Source organism: Bufo bufo, chromosome 5, assembly GCF_905171765.1.
Source record: "Bufo bufo chromosome 5, aBufBuf1.1, whole genome shotgun sequence".
NCBI classification, from domain to species: domain Eukaryota; kingdom Metazoa; phylum Chordata; class Amphibia; order Anura; family Bufonidae; genus Bufo; species Bufo bufo.
In genome coordinates this window covers 507,634,329-507,653,748 of record NC_053393.1, presented here as the reverse complement: position 1 = coordinate 507,653,748, position 19,420 = coordinate 507,634,329, and the positions used below count along the sequence as shown (strand labels likewise).

Below are 19,420 nucleotides of genomic sequence, written 5' to 3'. Positions count from 1 at the left end.
GTTCCACTACATCGGCAGGAGGCTTGTTCCAATGTATTACTACTTCCAGTACGGGTAGGTTCACATCACCGCTAAGTTTTCCGTTCTTTTGATATGTCAGAACAGAGGAAAAAAAAAAAAAACTATCCTTTATTTTGAGCATCCTTTGTTCTTATTTTCATCCGTTTTAGTCAATTCCTTCTGTTGGCCAGGCAACTCTCCTCTGGATTTCTGGGAAAGATATTCAAATTAGCTTTCCTAAACCTATCTGATGCCAGCAGATGTAATATATGCCACCGAAACCTAGAGGAACAATGACTGGGTTACAATACTCCAGCTTTCCATTCCTTTTGGAAAGGATACTAACATAATACCATTATATCACTAGTAGTACTTAGTCTCTATTGGCCTACGGCAGAGAAGGGATTAATAATACATTTCATAATTGTTCACGATAGTGAAGGGGTTAATGGTTTTCTCTGGTTGTCTAGGGTAGTGGCAGGGGAAGTAATGAATTTCATGAAGTCTCCAGTGTGATAAATGCACCATTAGTGCACAGCAGTCAATGGCTCCTGGTAAAGTTCTTGGTGGTCTAGGACAGTGAAGTTGTTAATGACTATGCTCCTGGTGGTCTAGAACAGAGAAATGGTTTTCTTTATTGTTGGAAAAATTGCTAAGGAAAATTGAGCATCCTGTATCCCTCTAATAGTGGTATGACTCCACGTTGTTTTTAGTTATTATTTATTTTCCTCACTTATATAGCGCTACTATATTCCACAGCACATTAAAGACATTAGCATCAAGCTGTCCCCAATGGGGCTCACAATCTAAGTTCCCTATAAGTATGTCTATGGAGTGTGTGAGGAAACCAGAGAACCCGGAGGAAACCCACGCAAACACGGGGAGCACATGCAAACTCCATGCAGATGTTGTCCTTGGTCAGATTTGAACCCAGGACCCCAGCTAAATCCCTCATGGCCTTGCTGACAGTCATAATGCAGGTGTTAGTTGTACAGATCTATAATATGGCCCCCATCGCCTGCCAATTCCATAAATGGACATATGGATGACGTTTAAACACATGCACATGGAAGCATTGCTTTATGGCTTTCCTGTGTGCAGGATGATTTCCGTGTCAGTTGCACATCCGTGAAAAAAAACGCCAGTGTTTCATTTGTGAAGATGTCTATGAAGGATCTGTGATGGGTCTGTGTGTCTATTTTTACCCTCCGTGTGTCAAACGTAATCCACGGACATTGCTCAGCTAAAAATTAATCTCCAAAGCATCTCCTATCAGTCTTCAACGAAAAACGGATGCACCACAGACACAACACAGATGCCATCCATGTTGTGTCCATGATTTTCATGGACCCATAGACTTCAATGGTCATATTTGTTCTGCATTACGGGACTCTGGGGCATTTTTAGGAGATCTGTGAGCCAGAAAATGAAATCTGCAGCAGCAAGGGAGTTGCTGGAGATTTCAGGTGTGATGCGTACCAGTTTTCTGATAAATTTGTCAGACCAAAGGTATCATTGACTGTTTCGTAAGTTCTAGTGTTGGGCGAACATGCTTGGGCGAACACCATTTTGACTCGAGCATCGCGATGTTCGTCCGAACACCGCGTGTTCTCGAGCGTGATGCTCGAGTCTCTTCCCCCCACGTTTGTTGTCTGCTACTCAGCCAATAAACATGCAGGGAAGTACTGGCACTCACTGTAATGCCTTAGTTATGTTGGTTACTGGCATTACAGTGATTGGCTAGCCAGAACGCGCCATCGGGTGCTATATAGCACCCGATGACACGTGGTTTGGCTCAGTCTAGTCAGGGTGAGCTGCAGCAGAAGGGACAGATAGTGTAGGGAAAGGATTTTTTTTTTTTAGGCAGGGTTTAGTGTTGAAAGGTGTTAGAGACCCAAAACTCCTTTTAAGGACTATTGTTTTATCTGGCTGCAATATATATTGTTAGCGCAACCTGCGCTAAATTGCATGCAATTGTTTGCCCGCTGCTGACAGTGACACAACCTCTGCTACATATGTTGTGTTACATTTGCGCATCCTAAATATCTGTGATATTCAGCGTAATTTTTTCGTCGCTGGTGACAGCAACATTACCTGCGCTACATCTCCTGTATAACATTTGCGCATTGTAAATATCTGTGACATTCAGTGTCATTTTTTATTAGCAACTGGTGACAGCGACATTAGCTGCGCTATATCTCCTGTATAATGTTTGCGCATCCTAAATATCTGTGACATTCAGTGTAATTTTTTCTTAGCCTCTGGTGACAGCGACTTTACCTGCGCTACATCTCCTGTATAACGTTTGCGCATCCTAAATATCTGTGACATTCAGTGCAATTTTTTCTTAGCCACTGGTGACAGCAACATTACCTGCGCTACATCTCCTGTATAACGTTTGCGCATCCTAAATATCTGTGACATTCAGTGCAATTTTTTCTTAGCCGCTGGTGACAGCGACAATACCTGCGCTACATCTCCTGTATAACGTTTGTGCATCCTAAATATCTGTGACATTCAGTGTAATTTTTTCGCTGCTGGTGACAGCGACATTACCTGCGCTACATCTCCTGTATAACGTTTGCGCATCTTACACATCTGTGACATTCAGTGTAATTTTTTCTTAGCCGCTGGTGACAGCGACATTACTTGCGCTACATCTCCTGTATAATGTTTGTGCATCCTAAATATCTGTGACATTCAATGTAATTTTTCTTACCCGCTGGTGACAGTAACATTACCTGCGCTACATCTCCTGTATAACGTTTGCACATCCTAAATATCTGTGACATTCAGTGTAATTTATTTGTGCATACACTTACAAAACCTGCACGAGCAGTAAGGGACAGGGAAGTGGCCGTGCTGCTGATGGTGCACGCAGAAGCCGTGGCCCTGGGCGCAGTAAAGCTGTGCCTGCTGCCAGAGCACAAGAAACACACTTATCCACGATACCTAGCTTCATGTCCCAGTTTGCAGGGCGGCACAGGACACCACTCTCAAAGTCTCACCAGTGCGACCAGGTGGTCGGTTGGATTGCAGCAGATAATGCTTCCAGTCGGTTAAGCACCACTCTGTCATCCTCAAAGTCCAGTCTCAGTAGCCAAGAGTCTGGTCAACAGAATCCTCACCCTGATCCTCCTTCCTCCCACCATGGAGAGTCTTGGCAAACAAGTGATCCCACACTCGGTTCATCGCCATTCTTTAATTTGGGCCTCTCACCAAGCCCGCTTGAAGAGGGACATGAGGAGATCTTGTGCACTGACTCCCAAACTCTTGAGCATCCACAGTCAGAAGAAGATGACGGTGGGGAACGGCAATTAGTGTTTCATGAGGTGGATGATGATGATGAGACACAGTTGCCAATAAGTCAACGGCAATTAGTGTCTCAAAAGGTTGATGATGAGGATGAGACACAGTTGTCAATAAGTGAGGTTGTTAGGTCAACAAGTCAGGAGGATGACCAGAGTGAGTAAGTGGAAGAAGAGGTGGTGGACGATGAAATCACTGACCTAACTTGGGAAGGTGGCAAGCCGAGTGAGGACAGCAGTACAGAGGGGGAGGGATCCGCAGCACTGCAACAGGCTGGAAGAGGCAGTGGGGTGGCAAAAGGGAGAAGGCGGGCCACACCAAACAGGCCCGCAACTGTTCCCCGGAGCACCCCCTTGCGGCAATCTCCCTTGCCAAAGGGGTAGGTGTTCCGTAGTCTGGCATTTTTTTTAGGAAAGTTTGGACAATAAAAGAATTGTCATTTGCAACCTGTGCCATACCAAAATGAGCAGGGGCGTGAACACTAGCAACCTCCCCACCACCAGCATGATCCACCACATGGCATCAAAGCACCCTAATAGGTGGGCCGGGTCAACAATCAGTGTCTGCGGGTCACACCACTGCCTCATCTTTCCCTGTGTTACGCGCTGGCCAATCCCCTGTCCAAGACGCAGGCCCGGATGCCTCCCACCCTGCACCTGGACCTTCGCAAGCACCATCTGCTAGCACATCCACTTCTGTGTCCCAGCGCAGTGTACAGATGTTCATACCCCAGGCCTTTGAACAAAAGAGCAAATACCCAGCCACACACCCACAGGCCATAGCACTAAATGCGCAGCTTTCCAAATTGCTGGCCCTGGAAATGTTGCCATTTAGGCTTGTGGACACTGAGGCTTTCCAATGCCTGCTGGCGGCGGCCGTCCCTCGTTACTCAGTCCCCGGCCGCCACTATTTTTCCTGGTGTGCCGTCTCCGCCTTACACCAGCATGTGTCCCCTAACATCACCCGTGTCCTGACCAAAGCAATTATTGGGAAGGTCCACTTAACAACTGACACATGGACAAGTGCTTTTGGCCAGGGATGCTACATTTCCCTGAAGGCACACTGGGTGAATGTTGTGGAGGCCGGGAGAGAGTCAAACCCTGGGATGGCACAGGTGCTACCAACGCCAAGGATTGCGGGCCCTACTGCCATCAGGATTTTCGCCACCACCTACATTAGTGGCTGCAACCCCCCATTTTCCTCCTCCACCTCCTCCTCCACTTTCACCTCTGAATTCTCATCTTGCAGAACCAGTCAGCCAACAGTCAGTAGCTGGAAGCAGTGTAGCACTGCAGTGGGAAAGCGGCAACAGGCCGTGCTGAAACTAATTTGCTTAGGTGACAAACAGCACACCACCGCAGAGCTGTGGCAGGGTATAAGGGACCAGACCGAGCTGTGGCTCTTACCACTCAACCTACAACCAGGCATGGTTCTGTCTGATAATGGTCGTAACTTGGTGGCGGCTTTGGAGCTCGGCAAGCTCACATACCATGCTTAGCCCACATGTTCAACTTAGTGGTTCAGCAGTTTCTCAAAACCTACCCCAATTTGTCTGAGCTACTGGTGAAGGTGCGCCGCATGTGCGCCTATTTCCGAAAGTCATCTACAGCTGCCGCCGGTCTGGCAACGCTGCAGCAGCGCTTGCCATTGCCAGCTCATCGAATATTGTGCGATGTGAGTACACGCTGGAACTCCACGTTCCACATGCTGGTCAGGCTTTGTGAGCAGCAGAGGGCAGTTGTGGAATACCAGCTGCAACATAGTGGTCGCCTTTCCAGTCAGCTTCCACTCTTCACAAGCGACGAGTGGGCATGGATGTCTGACCTCTGTGAGGTTTTACGCAACTTTGAGGAATCGACACAGATGGTGAGCGGCGATGCCGCTATTATCAGCGTAACCACCCCACTTCTGTGTCTACTGAAACGCTCGCTGCTCACAAAGAAGGCGGGCGCTTTGCATGTGGAAGAGGTGGAAATGGGGGAAGACAGTACACAGGGTGATAGCCAGACCACCCTCATTTCGTCTTCTTAGCGCAAATTGGATGATGAGGAGGAGCAGAAGACGGTTGCTTTCAGTACAGAGGGTAGTACCCATAGCAGGTTTATTCCATCTGTTCAGCGTGGATGGGCCGAAGAGGAGGAAGAGGGTGAGGAGATTGAGAGTCATCCTCCTGATGAGGACAGCGGAGTCTTGTCTGTTGGGACTCTGGCACACATGGCTGACTTTATGTCATGCTGCCTTTCCCATGAGCCTTGCGTTATACGCATTTTGGCCAATGGTGATTACTGGTTGTTCACCCTTCTCAACCCCCGCTACAGAGAACTTCTCATCTCTCATTCCTGTAGTGGAGAGGACTAGCAAAATGGTGCAATACCAGAAGGTCCTTGTGGAAAACTTGCTCCAAAAATTTCCAGCTGACGATGCTGGCGGCAGAGTACGTAGTTCCTTGGGCAACGGGTTTTGGTAAATGTTGAAGGAGTACGTAGCAGACCGTGTCAGCGTCCTCAGTGATCCCTCTGTGCCTTACAACCATTGGGTGTCCAAGCTGGACATGTGGCTCTACGCCTTGGAGGTGCTGGCCTGCCCTGCCGCCAGCGTTTTGTCAGAGCGGGTATTTAGTGCTGCTGGGGGTATAATAACTGATAAGCACATCCGCCTGTCAACTGAAAATGAACAAGGCCTGGATTGCCCCTGACTTCTTTACTCCACCAGAGGAAAGTGGCTGAACATAGGTACTTTAAATGTGGCTTTTATGGTGTATTGAATACACTGTCTTGCACTCCTTCCACCACAAAAAAAGGGTATATGGTTCAATCTTCCTATTCTTGTCCTCCTCCTCCATCATATCAACATGCTTATCAGGCTGCCCTCGCTCCTAATGTTTTGGAGGGTCAGCTGAGCAGCAGACCCTCATCCCTAATGTTTTAGAGGGTCACCAGCAGGCCCTCGCCCATAATATTTTAGATGGTCAGATCAGCAGCAGGCTGCTAATCCTAATGTTTTAGATGGTCAGATCAGCAGCAGGCACTCGCCCCTAATTTTTTTGAGGGTCAGCTCAGCAGCAGACCCTCACCCCTAATGTTTTAGATGGTAAGATCAGCAGCAGGCCCTCGCCCCTAAAGTTTTAGAGGGTCACCAGCAGGCGCTTGCTCCTAATGTTTTTGAGGGTCACCAGCAGGCCATCAATCATAATTTTTCAAGGGTGTATATGATGCCCTCCTTTATGTGTAATAAAGGGTTTATTGGAGTGCCGGTTCCTTGTAATTTTTGGCAGCCCTTTCACTTAGAGGCCCTAAGACGAGACCCAACCAGTGGCTACAAGAAGAAGGTTTTAGAACTACTACAACAACTAGAAAAGGACAAAATCATTGATCAGGCCATGTATCATCGCCTCTACCCTGGGGAAGCCCCTCCATGTATTTATGGACTTCCTAAGATACATAAGGATGGGACCCCTCTCAGGCCAATTGTCAGCAGCATTAACTCTGTGACCTACAATGTGGCAAAATACTTAGCCAGAATCCTAGCGCCCTTGGTTGGAAACACACAACATCACATACAGAACTCTTAGGATTTCACCACCAAAATCCAGAACTTGGTATTGGGCACAGAAGAAACAATAGTCTCCTATGATGTTACATCCCTCTTCATCTGCATACCCACTACAGAGGCAATTGAAACAGTCAGGAAACAGTTGCTACTAGACAACACCTTAGGCTGCAGATCAGTATAAGGACAAGTTCTACAAACAAAAACATGGCTGTGCTATGGGATCGCCAGTCTCACCTATTGTAGCGAACCTGTATATGGAGGAAGTAGAAAGGAAAGCCCTGACCACTTTCATGGGAATTACACCGAGTCATTGGTTCAGATATGTGGATGACACTTGGGTTAAAATTCATAAACAAGAGTTACAGGCTTTCACCGACCACATCAACTCAGTAGATCATTTCACGCGGGAAGATATGCAGAATAACAAACTGGCGTTTCTGGACTGTCTTATAACAGTGGAAGAGGAAAGGAAGCTGGGAATAGAGGTCTATCGAAAACCAACACACACAGACCAGTACCTGCTATTTGATTCCCACCATCCTCTAGACCACAAACTGGGAGTCATCCAGACTCTACACCACCGGGCAGAGAAAATCCCCACCAGCACAGAGGCCAAGGCGAAGGAATTCAAACACCTCAGAGGGGCACTTAAAACTTGTGGGTATCCAGATTGGGCCTTTGTCAAAACAGAAGGAAGGAGAAGAAAGAGCACCAAGACTACCAGTGAGGGCGTGAAGCATGAGAGACGCAAGAATATGGTTATCCCATATGTAGCTGGGGTGTCTGAGAAACTCAAAAGGATTTTTAATAAACATCACATCCCTGTCTGCTTTAAACCCAGCAACACACTGAGGCAATAACTGGTTCACCCAAAAGACCCAACGCCTAAACACAAGATGGACAAATTGTGTACACAGTCCAGTGCAATGAGGAATGCTCAGAACTGTATATCGGCGAAACAAAACAACACAACAACTACATCAGCGTTTGGCTCAGCATAGAAGAGCCAAAACCTCTGGTCAAGATTCAGCTGTGTACTTACATCTAAAAGAAACAAGTCACACCTTTGAAGACAGTCAAGTACGTGTTTTGGATAAGGAGGCCGATTAGTACAAACGAGGTGTGAAGGAGGCCATCTACGTAAAAATGGAGAAGCCAAGCTTGAATAGAGACGGGGGGGGGGGGGGTTAGACATCTATTGTCTGCCACATACAATGCTGACTTGACACCTTTTTCTGGGAGGTTATTGTCACCTACTGTCTGTGAAGGTTCTCATTTATCCAGGTCATGGTATATCTGTAAAGAATAAATCAAGGCAACTGGACGGTAGATTTCTTGAAAACGTTTCACTCGTTCTTCCAATGAGCTTTCTCAATTCTGAGTGACTGTACAAGAATTCTCTGGGAATAAATATGTAACTGAATCAACATCTGGTAATTATACCCAGCATGAATATCTCAGGAATGGTACATCTATAGAGAGCTAAGACCCGGTCTAAAACCTTCCCGGACACCTAATGTACCTGTGTGCCAAATTTAGTGATTGTAAATGCGATGGTGCAGATTCCTTTAGCGGACATACATACACTCAGCTTTATATATTAGTGTCTGACTATGTGCAGAGGTCGGCCAGAATAGCAGCTCGAGTTTAGTGTTTTGTTTTGGAGCCGTGCTGGATCCGCCTCCCATCAGGTGCACTGGGTGGGTTCATTAGTTTAAATAGCACTCCAGCCCAGTGCTCTGAGCGGATTATAGGAATCACTTTGGTCTTGGAAGCTAGGAAGAAAGGTTGTCTGTTCCAGCTCAGAAAGATAAGTGTGGTTTCTAATTTGATTGTTTTGTGTCATCTCTCCCATTCAGGTTCTGTGCGAGCAGGCTGCTCCTATTTCCCCTCTTCACCATCTCAGGGAATTTAGGGTGTTTAAGCCCAGGCACGGGGACACATCATACCTACCACCAAGGTCTGCATGTGGGCTGAGCAGTGCAGGGAGAGAGGTCAGGGATTAGCTAGGAGGTGACCCTTCCCCTGCCCCTCGCCTAGAGCCTGGTTGGTGGTTTATCTGTTAGTCTGAGTGCATGTCTGCCGTGACATTATAATTCGCCCAAAACTTTGACTGTCATTACTCAGCGGTTTTGTGATGACGGCAATTGAAGCATTAGTTTACCGCATGCAGGGGCTATCCCTAGAGGTTGCAGAGCTGCGTGGTTCGGTCGCACGGTGTCAGAGTGCTCTGGCATCAGGAGGATGTCAAGTTTGTGTGGAGCCTAAAGTGGCTCTTCCTGATTGATTTTCAGGGGGTACGGATGACTTTGTCAGTTTTAGAGAGTCCTGCAAATTGTACTTTCGGCTGCGTCCATCGTCGTCAGGTGATGAGAGTCAGAGGATAGGTATAATTATTTCTCTGCTTAAAGGGGACGTGCAATCCTGGGCCTTTTCTCTGCCACCTGGTTCTCGGGCGCTCCGGTCGGTGGAGGAATTTTTTAAGGCTCTGGGATTAATCTACGATGACCCAGATCGGGTCTCGATGGCAGAGTCGCGATTACGTAATTTGTTTCAGGGGGAACATACTGCAGAGGCTTACTGTGTTGAATTTAGGAGATGGGCTACTGAATCAGAGTGGAATAATCCCACGTTACGTAGCCCGTTTTGTTAGAGGTTATCTGAAAGATTGAAGGATGCCCTTGCTTTTCATGAATACCCAGACTCTTTGGAGAACGCCATGTCTTTAGCAGTACGCCTAGACAGACGTATCAGAGAGAGGTATAGGGCTCCCCCTGCGCAAGGTATCCCTTCTGTGAGTGGTTTCATCTCTACTGCCTCCCCGGGTGATGTTACAGGTAACGCGGGGGTAGTGGAGGAACCCATGCAATTGGGTCAGATTTCTTGCCATTCTGATAGTAGAGACTTTAGGAAATTGCACAAACTATGTTACTATTGTGGAAAGAGTGGTCATTTTGTTTTTGCTTGTCCTTATGTTAAACCGCAGGTGGTAGAGAAAAAGAAAAAAAATACTTCCCTGACACTTGGTAGCATGAATGGTGTGGTGAAGCAGGCAGGTATGCAAGCTCCCTGCAGTTCCCGTTTTCTCCTTCCAGCTATGGTGTCAAGAAATGTTTTTGTAGAGGTGTTCCTTGATTGTGGTGCTGGGGTAAACCTAATTGACTTTCTTTTCCTTCAAAATCTAGGACTAAGTACTTGCACTTTAGAGAACGAGATTCATGTTTTTGCAATTGATTCTTCCCCTCTTTCTCAAAGGAGCCTTACTCACATTGTTCATGGTATTCACTTAAGGGTGGGTGATTCACATGTTGAAATTATTTCTTGTTTTGTCTTGAAGAATTTGCCAGCTCCTATAGTTTTGGGGTTGCCATGGTTGACTAAACATAACCCAATTATAGACTGGCAAGCGAGACAAATCATCGGTTGGAGTGAGTTTTGTTCGGATAATTGTTTTGGCACATCTATCTCTGGTGTGTCCATTACGGCTTTAACTCAGTATCTCTCAGATTTTGCGGATGTCTTTTCAGAGGGTGGGGCTCAGGAATTGCCCCCTCATCGTGACTATGATTGTCCAGTTAATCTCATCCCAGGGGCTAAGTTGCCAAAGTCTCGGCTTTACAACCTTCCTCAACCCGAAAGAGAGGTCATGCGAAAGTATATCGCCGAGAGTTTGGCAAAAGGTCATATTAGACCATCTAAGTCTCCAGTGGCAGTGGGTTTGTTCTTTGTGAAGAAAAAGGATGGATCACTGAGACCGTGTTTGGATTTCCGGGAATTGAACCGTATTACAGTCCGGGATCCATATCCCCTGCCTTTGATCTCTGATCTTTTTGATCAGATTGTGGGAGCCAAGGTGTTCTCCAAGTTGGATTTGAGAGGGGCCTACAATCTGATCAGAATCAAGGAGGGGGATGAGTGGAAAATGGCCTTCAATACGCACGAGGGTCATTTTGAGAACCTGGTTATGCCTTTTGGGTTGACGAACGCGCCAGCAGTATTTCAGCGATTCGTCAATGACATTTTTCATCATTTGGTGGGGAGGTTCGTAGTAGTTTACCTGGATGATATTTTAATTTATTCTCCTGATCTGAAGATCCATCAGGATCATGTGAGACAGGTTTTGACGATCCTTCAGGGAAAATAAATTATATGCTAAATTAGAGAAATGTTTGTTTGCGGTGCAAGAGCTTCCGTTCTTGGGATACTTGCTTTCTGATTCTGGTTTTCGTATGGACCCCGAGAAGGTCCGGGCGGTTCTGGAATGGGACCGACCAGAGAATCAGAAAGCCTTGATGCGGTTCTTGGGGTTTACGAATTATTATAGAAAATTTATTTCGAACTACTCTACCATAGTAAAACCTCTCACTGATATGACCAAGAAGGGAGCCAACGTCTCTGTCTGGTTGGATGAGGCATTGCAGGCCTTTTTGACTATTAAGGAGCGTTTTGCGTCTGCTCCCATTCTGGTGCAGCCGGATGTGTGTCAGCCATTTGTAGTGGAGGTTGATGCATCAGAGGTGGGGGGTTGGTGCGGAGTTGTCACAGGGTTCATCCCCTGGCAAGTGGGTCCCATGTGCCTTTTTCTCCAAGAAGCTCTCGGTCGCCGAGAGGAATTATGATGTTGGAGATAGAGAGTTGTTGGCTATCAAGTTGGCCTTTGAGGAATGGCGTCACTGGTTGGAGAGGGCGTCTCACCCCGTTACGGTATATACAGACCATAAGAATTTGTCTTACCTGCAATCTGCCAAGCGTCTGAACCCTAGGCAGGCCAGATGGTCACTGTTTTTTACCAGGTTCAATTTTGTGGCTACCTTTCGCCCAGGGGTCAAGAACGTCAAGGCAGATGCCTTGTCTCGCAGCTTTCCTGGGGGAGGTGATTCAGAGGATCCTGCGCCGATTTTAGCGGATGGGGTGGTGGTCTCCGCTCTATACCCTGAATTGGAGATGGAGGTGTTGGGAGCCCAGGAGGGGGCTCCTGGTTCTTGTCCCGCAGGGAGGTTGTTTGTTCCTGAGGGCCTGCGATACAAGGTGTTCAAGGAACATCACGATACTGTCCTTGCTGGACATCCTGGTGGTAAGTCCACCTGTGATCTGGTGTCCCGGAGGTTCTGGTGGCCAGGGTTACGTAAGAGCATTGAGAATTACGTGACAGCCTGTGAAACCTGCGCTCGGTCAAAGGTTGCTCATACTCGACCGGCTGGTTCACTTCTTCCATTGTCTATTCCGTCTCGTCCTTGGACGCATTTGTCTATGGACTTTATTACGGATCTGCCGAGTTCCTCCGGGAGAACAGTGATTTTGGTGGTAGTTGACCGTTTCAGTAAAATGTCTCACTTTATATCGCTAACTAGTCTGCCTAACGCTAAGACTCTTGCGCAGATTTTTGTGGATAATATTGTGAAATTGCATGGTATTCCTTCGGATGTGGTCTCTGATAGGGGCACGCAGTTTGTCTCCAGGTTTTGGAGGGCGTTCTGCTCTCGGCTTGGCATTCAACTTTCATTCTCTTCGGCTTTTCATCCGCAGTCGAATGGTCAGACGGAGCGTACTGGAGACCTACTTGAGGTGCAATACCTGGAGACCTACTTGAGGTGCTTTGTGGCTGAGAATCAGGACTGGTCCTCATTCTTGTCCTTAGCAGAATTTGCGTTGAATAACCGTAGGCAGGAGTCCACAGGTAAGTTGCCATTTTTTGGCGCATAGGGTTTCCATCCTCCGTTTGGTACCTTTTCTAGGACTGGTTCCTCTGGGATGCCAGAGGAGGAGAGATTCTCTTCTGCCTTATCCTCCATCTGGCGTAGGATTCAAGGGAATTTGGAGAGGATGGGTGAGAGGTATAAACGAATGGCTGACAGGAGACGTGTGACTGGTCCGGACCTATGTGTGGGTGATCTGGTGTGGTTGTCCAGTAAAAATATCAAATTAAGAGTGCCATCTTGGAAACTGGGTCCAATATTTATTGGTCCGTATAAAATTTCTGCGGTTATCAATCCTGTAGCGTTTCGGCTGGATCTTCCGCAGACTTGGAGGATCCATGATGTGTTCCACAGGTCGTTACTAAAAAAATACGTGAAACCGGTGGAACCATCGCCATTGCCTCCTCCTCCTCTTCTAGTCGAGGGAAACTTGGAGTTCGAGATCTACAGGATTCTCGACTCTAGAATTCTTTGGGGTTCCCTTCAGTACCTGGTGCACTGGAGGGGATACGGCCCTGAGGAGAGGACGTGGGTTCCGGCTCTAGATGTCAACGCCAGCCGACTGGTGAGGGCTTTTCATAGGTCCCATCCGGATAAGGTTGGTCCGGGGTGTCCGGAGGTCACCCATAGAAGGAGGGGTACTGTCATGCCCCACCCTGACTATGTGCGGAGGTCGGCCAGAATAGCAGCACGAGTTTAGTGTTTTGTTTTGGAGCCGTGCTGGATCCGCCTCCCATCAGGTGCACTGGGTGGGGTCATTAGTTTAAATAGCACTCCAGCCCAGTGCTCTGAGCGGATTATAGGAATCACTTTGGTCTTGGAAGCTAGGAAGGAAGGTTGTCTGTTCCAGCTCAGAAAGATAAGTGTGGTTTCTAATTTGATTGTTTTGTGTCATCTCTCCCATCCCGGTTCTGTGCGAGCAGGCTGCTCCTATTTCCCCTCTTCACCATCTCAGGGAATTTAGGGTGTTTCAGCCCAGGCACAGGGACACATCATACCTACCACCAAGGTCTGCATGTGGGCTGAGCAGTGCAGGGAGAGAGGTCAGGGATTAGTTAGGAGGTGACCCTTCCCCTGCCTCTCGCCTAGAGCCTGGTTGGTGGTTTATCTGTTAGTCTGAGTGCACGTCCGTCGTGACAATTAGATAGGCTAGTCATGCCCCCCCTTAGATGTCTCTTCTCAAGACTAAATTAATGTAATTCTTTAAATTTTTCTTCATAAATAAGACCCTCCATGCCCCTTATCAGTTTAGTTGCTCTCCTTTGTACTCTCTCCAGCTCCAGGGCATCCTTTTTATGGTCTGGTGCCCAGAACTGAACTGCATATTCCAGATGAGGCTGCACTAAAGCTTTGTAAAGTGGTAATATTACGTCCCTGCCCCATGAGTCCATGCCTCGTTTAATGTATGACAATATCCTGATAGCATGCTTATCTGTAATTCTAATACTGCCTATAATGATATCACCTCTGTGTATAGATAAGACAGGATCCACTATTCACAATAGGTGATCGTCAAAGCTTCTCTATTCTTTCATGTACAATGACCTCTGCACAGGTCCCAGAGCATGCCTAGAAAACTATCCCATAGAAGTAACTTAGATCATGTCCTGTCCATTGTATCTAAGGACCATGGGGCTGATGTAAAGTAACTTTCTTAATGCTTTCTAAATGCTTTATGTTCAGGAAACAGAATAAACAGAATAAACAGAATAAAAAAAAAAATATAATACAAAATCTGTAATCAGAAAATAAAAACCGATTATAAAAAAGGATATGTGTCGTCCTCTGGTTTTAACTGGCAAATAACATTTTTGGTGACACATTTCCTCACTCTGTGAGGTACCCATGATAAATATTTAGTTATGGCTGGGGGGTTTAAAATATTTAAATTAACCAAACCATTTTAGTAGGAAGTGGCATAATCAGGAGAATGATCTAATGATCTGCAGTAGCAAAAGAAAATAATAAAGACATAATAACATAATTTTATAAGTTTATAAGGCCGAAAAAATACATCTGTCCATCCAGTTCGGCCTGTTATCTTGCAAGTTGATCCAGAGGAACGCAAAAAAAACTGCGAGGTAGAAGCTAATTTTCCCCACATAAGGGGGAAAAAATTCCTTTCCGACTCCAATCAGGCAATAAGAATAACATCCTGGATCAACGACCCCTCTCTAGTAGCTATAGCCTGTAATATTATTACACTCCAGAAATACATCCAGGCCCGTCTTGAACTCTTTTAGTGAACTCACCATCACCACCTCCTCAGGCAGAGAGTTCCATAGTCTCACTGCTCTTACAGTAAAGAATCCTTTTCTATGTTTGTGTAGAAACCTTCTTTCCTCCAGACGCAGAGGATGTCCCCTTGTCATTTATAAAACTGACGCTAAGGAAAAACTCAATGTATATTTCTAGAAAATACAGTGACATCTGCAATATTCATTACCTGTTACCAGCAGTGTAAGTATAGAAAGTACAGAGATTGCATTGAAACTCAATGGAGGGGAATCGCAATACAAATGATGTGTCTTATTTTTATTGTTACTTTGTTTTAATCTATTTTCTAATTTTTAACCATTTATATTCTTCCCAAACACAAGATAAGGCTCAGAGGGTTCCAAGAAGACAAAAACCAAAGACATTAACAAGCCCAGATGAGTCTACCTACTACAGCCTCCTGCATGTAAGTCCATATGGCTTATTATATGCTGAGATTAAAAGGGACCCATCACATTAAACATATGATGCAATCTGCAGACAATCAGTTATAGAGTTAACCTTCAATCACTGAGTTGGACCGCCCACTGGACTCCTAAGACCACAATAAGCAGAGATTTAAATGATTAAATTGCAAGTTATACTGAATCTTTTACCATTATATATATACTGTATATATATATATATATATATATATATATATACATACATATTGATCTGCTCAGCTCCTCCTGCTGTATAACATGACAATGGCAGAGCCTAAAAAGTCAGCACAACTCTGGGAAAAATACATCACAAAGGAAGATGACTATGTAGAAAAGTAATATCATTTATTTTTGAAATTCTTAATAGAAACTTTTGAAGACCCTTCGTAGATACGTACAATATGGCTATAATAAACTCCTGAAATTGTTAGCGCATATTGAAATTTAATGTAATACAAATGAACAGTGTTCAAGTGGTCTTTTAAGAAAAGCAATAATTGATTATTTTATACAATAGGGTGGCCTGATCCTAGACACATAACCCTTTACAATGTGATATTTTATGATGAAAAGTGTCATTTTATTGGGGGGGAGAATGTACCGTAATTTTATTTTAAAAAAATCGACAATATAAAACAAATGTCCTAGTCTTTCTACTTGAGCTCAGCTCTCTATATCCTTATTGTACATGGAATTTTATGGAAAACGAAGGTCCTATTTTGTCTGGGTCTCAAATGTTGGTGGTAGTGATAGTGTGATGGTGGGGGGGTGCTCTGATGAATCAGGACCTCTTTACTCTAGGCTAGTGGTTGTAGTTTTGCAGCTCCTGGAGCCCCACAATTTGGAGATCACTGGTTTAGTCCTAGTTTGTACAACTTTATATGGTTTAATGAAAACATTTAGTTTTTGTGCACTGTAACTTGAAACTACAATTCCCAGTATGCTACTTTCATTTCTATGGTAGTTCTGAGAAGATCAGAGCAAGCATGCATGCTGGGAGTTGTAGTTTCAAAACAGCTGGAGTGCGGGAGGTTGCCTACCCCTGACCTACAGTATCTTGAGGATAAGTCATCAATATACTAGTGCTGCAAAACCCCTTTAATACAGCACTTTTTTCATAAACATTTCTCAGGATTCTGAGGCATTAAGAAAGTTTTCTGACAGGCTAAATGCACTTGCCATCTCATTTAATGTACCAAGCTAAAAATATACTCAGTGAAAACAAATCTTTTTATTGCTTTATACAACCTGTACCATGTAATAGTCAGTGAGTATGATCAGTGTAGGATTAGAATCAGTGAATGGTACAATTAATAGGCTGCTGGTCGCTAGGTTACACTGTAGGACTGGAAATTTTTTCATTGGGTCCTCAGAGACTACACTCTGGTTTTTAGGTTGCCGGATAGAGATGAATGAATCAATTCTATAGAATCTGAATTCAACCTGGATTTTTGGAAAAATTTGGCTTTTGGAGTTTAACCATTTTCACTGATTTGAGAGAAAGAGGGAGAAATTCGCTCATCTATGGCCAGATATGGTAAAAGCTGGCACTGCAGTCTGAATAGGACTGATCTATAATATCAGACACTACCAATGAACAAGTGTAGCACTGTTTTTAGGACAAAAAGCTTGTGGGTATAGCTATGTCCTCTAGGAGGCGTTGACACTAGTAAAAGCTGTTAGCTCCTCCCCTGGCAGCTATACCCCCTCCAGCCTGGAGAGAGAGCTTCAGTCTTTTCTAGTGTCAATAGGAGGCAAGACCTCCCTGAAGCTCCTGAAGCTTTTTTATTTTATTTTTTTTATTTTTTCCTTCTTTCCAGGTGGGAAACAGTGGTTGCCCAGCCTCTCTGTTCTCCCGGGGGAGCACACCAGCGTTGACCCACCACGCTGCTTCCTCCCCCACAAGAAGACAAGGTGGACCAGGGCAGCCTCGCTCCCCTGCATCCCGCCAGCAGAAGGGTCACCCATCCAAGTCCCTCTTCCAGCGTCCTGCCACTATGGTGCCAGTAGCTGAAGGGGTGACCCTGCTGGAGAAGAGGAAGGGTGAAGATGGCGGCAGGACAGAAGGGAGGATGAAGATGAGGTAAGTACACGGGACTAGGTAAGTATTAACCCTCTTCTCCCTCCCTCCCTCCTTGGAGGCAAATAGTTTTCAGGGGTTAATAGTACTACAAGGGCACATCACAGGGCTCAGTTATCGTAGCCCAGGACCCCTGAAGACATCCCCTCTTACTCCCCCTCTAGGTCGACTACAAGGGCACATAGGGGGTTAATGCAGTGGGGGACCCCCGAGCAGGCGCTGTTCTAACACAGCGGGAAGCCGAGCGCACCACTGTGGACTGGGAGTGCACCGGTCAGACATGCAGGGAGGGGAGCGGAGGAGGCTCCCGCTCCCCGATACCTGCCGCCATGATCCGCCCCCTTCGGGAGCGGACGCTGGGTGCGCTGCTCCGGGGGGGCTCACCGCCGTGCATCACAATGGTGTTCCGGCCCGCGCTGTTGTCTGCCCGGACCACAGCAGGACATCTGTTCTCCTCGAATATCTCCGCACCCCAACCCTTCCTCCCTGGGTCACACTCTACTTAACTGGGGCAGTATGGTACGTGGCTTCCACGGATAGTCTCAGGCCTCCCCCTCAGTTTTGGGCTGACGGGGCAAGCGCTGGCTACTACTGTGGGAGCAGTATTGCGTTACCACTACATACTTGGGTTCTTACTGCACAGCTCTTTAGTCAGGTGGTGGACTCTTCTAGCCCTGAATTCGGTGGCCTCTGCGGGTGGCCCCCTCCTCTGCTGGGGTATGGGGCTAGCAATACAGTGTGACTCCCCTTGCCTGGCTTCCTCCTCAGGCGGAGTTTTTGCACAGCCACTTGATCCTTGGCTACTTCTGTATAGCGCCGGTCTCAGACGGGGAATGGGCTTAGACCTAGCCTATTGTTCTCCTGTCTTTTTCCTCCTCTGGCTCATGGTTCATAGCCACCCCGCAAGCCTTGGTAGCTCCTACGTTACTACCTTTCCCTCATATGCATTGCACGGGGTATTCGTTTTGTGGCTTTCCATTTCCAGACACTCTCCGGTCCCGACTAGTGGGCTGTGGCGCTCACCACATCCCTCCTTCTACAAGGAATCCTTCCATTGGTCCTGGGTGTGCTGATGGTATCTACACGAAGGCTTCCCTCCTCTCTCTCTCTCTCTCCTGAGCAAGAGATCCAGAAGCATGCGGCGTGGACGCCCTGATATCTCCTTGGGGAGTTTTCGCTCCTTACGTGTTTTCCCCCTCCCCCTCCTACCCAGGGTTCTATGAAAGATCAAGATGGAGGGCATTCCGACAATCCTAGTTGCTCCGGATTGGCCCCGTCGCGCCGACCTCATTCTCCTTCTAGGAGATGTCCCTTGGTCACTACCACTCAGAGAAAACCTTCTTTCGCAGGGACCGGTCTTCCATCAGCATTTAAGGTCTCGTCGTTTAACACGCTGGCCATTGAAACCGCCATTCTGACGTGAAGAGGTTTTTCGGTGGATGTCTTCCACACTATAATTCATGCCAGGAAGCCTGCATCATCCAGGATCTATTCAGGACCTGGAGGTCCTTCCTGGGTTTCCGTGAAAGCCGGAACATTCCACCACTTCGTTTTTCTCTTCTCACGGTCCTGTCCTTTCTTCAATCAGGGTTGGACCTTGGTCTGGCCCTTAGTTCTTTGAAGGGTCAGGTGTTGGCGCTTTCTATCCTTTTCCAGCGCCCCCTGGCCCCCCTGGGGCTCCCCTGTAAGGACCTTTCTTCAGAGAGTGGCACATACGGTTCCTCCGTACCGTCCTCCTTTGCCGCCTTGGGATCTGAATTTAGTCCTCTCAGTGCTCCAGGCTTCCCCCTTTGAGCCCTTGCGGGAGATTTCTCTCCAACTCCTGTCCTGGAAGGTAGTTTTGATTGTAGCTATCACTTCCATCAGACCGAGTTGGCGGCGCTCTCTTGCAGAGAACCCTTCCTGGTTATTCATAAGGATAAAGCGGTTCTTTCTTTCTTCCGAAGGTGGTCACTGACTTCCATATCAACGAGGAAATTGTCCTTCCCTCACTGTGTCCCTCTCCTTCACACCCTAAGGAAAAGGAGTTACACCATTTGGATGTTGTCATTCGGGCTGCAATTGTGGAGGCATACCGCGTC

At 46.6% G+C, this 19,420-nt stretch overlaps 1 protein-coding gene across 1 annotated transcript in view; it reads left to right on the top strand.

Annotated features, from left to right (window-relative positions):
• MYO3A (myosin IIIA) overlaps positions 1-19,420 on the top strand; it is a 269,541-nt gene that overhangs the window by 233,373 nt on the left and 16,748 nt on the right. Inside the window, exon 31 of the mRNA XM_040434050.1 lies at positions 15,158-15,240. Coding sequence (XP_040289984.1) covers positions 15,158-15,240 — 83 coding nt within the window. The remainder of the gene's footprint in view (positions 1-15,157; positions 15,241-19,420) is intronic.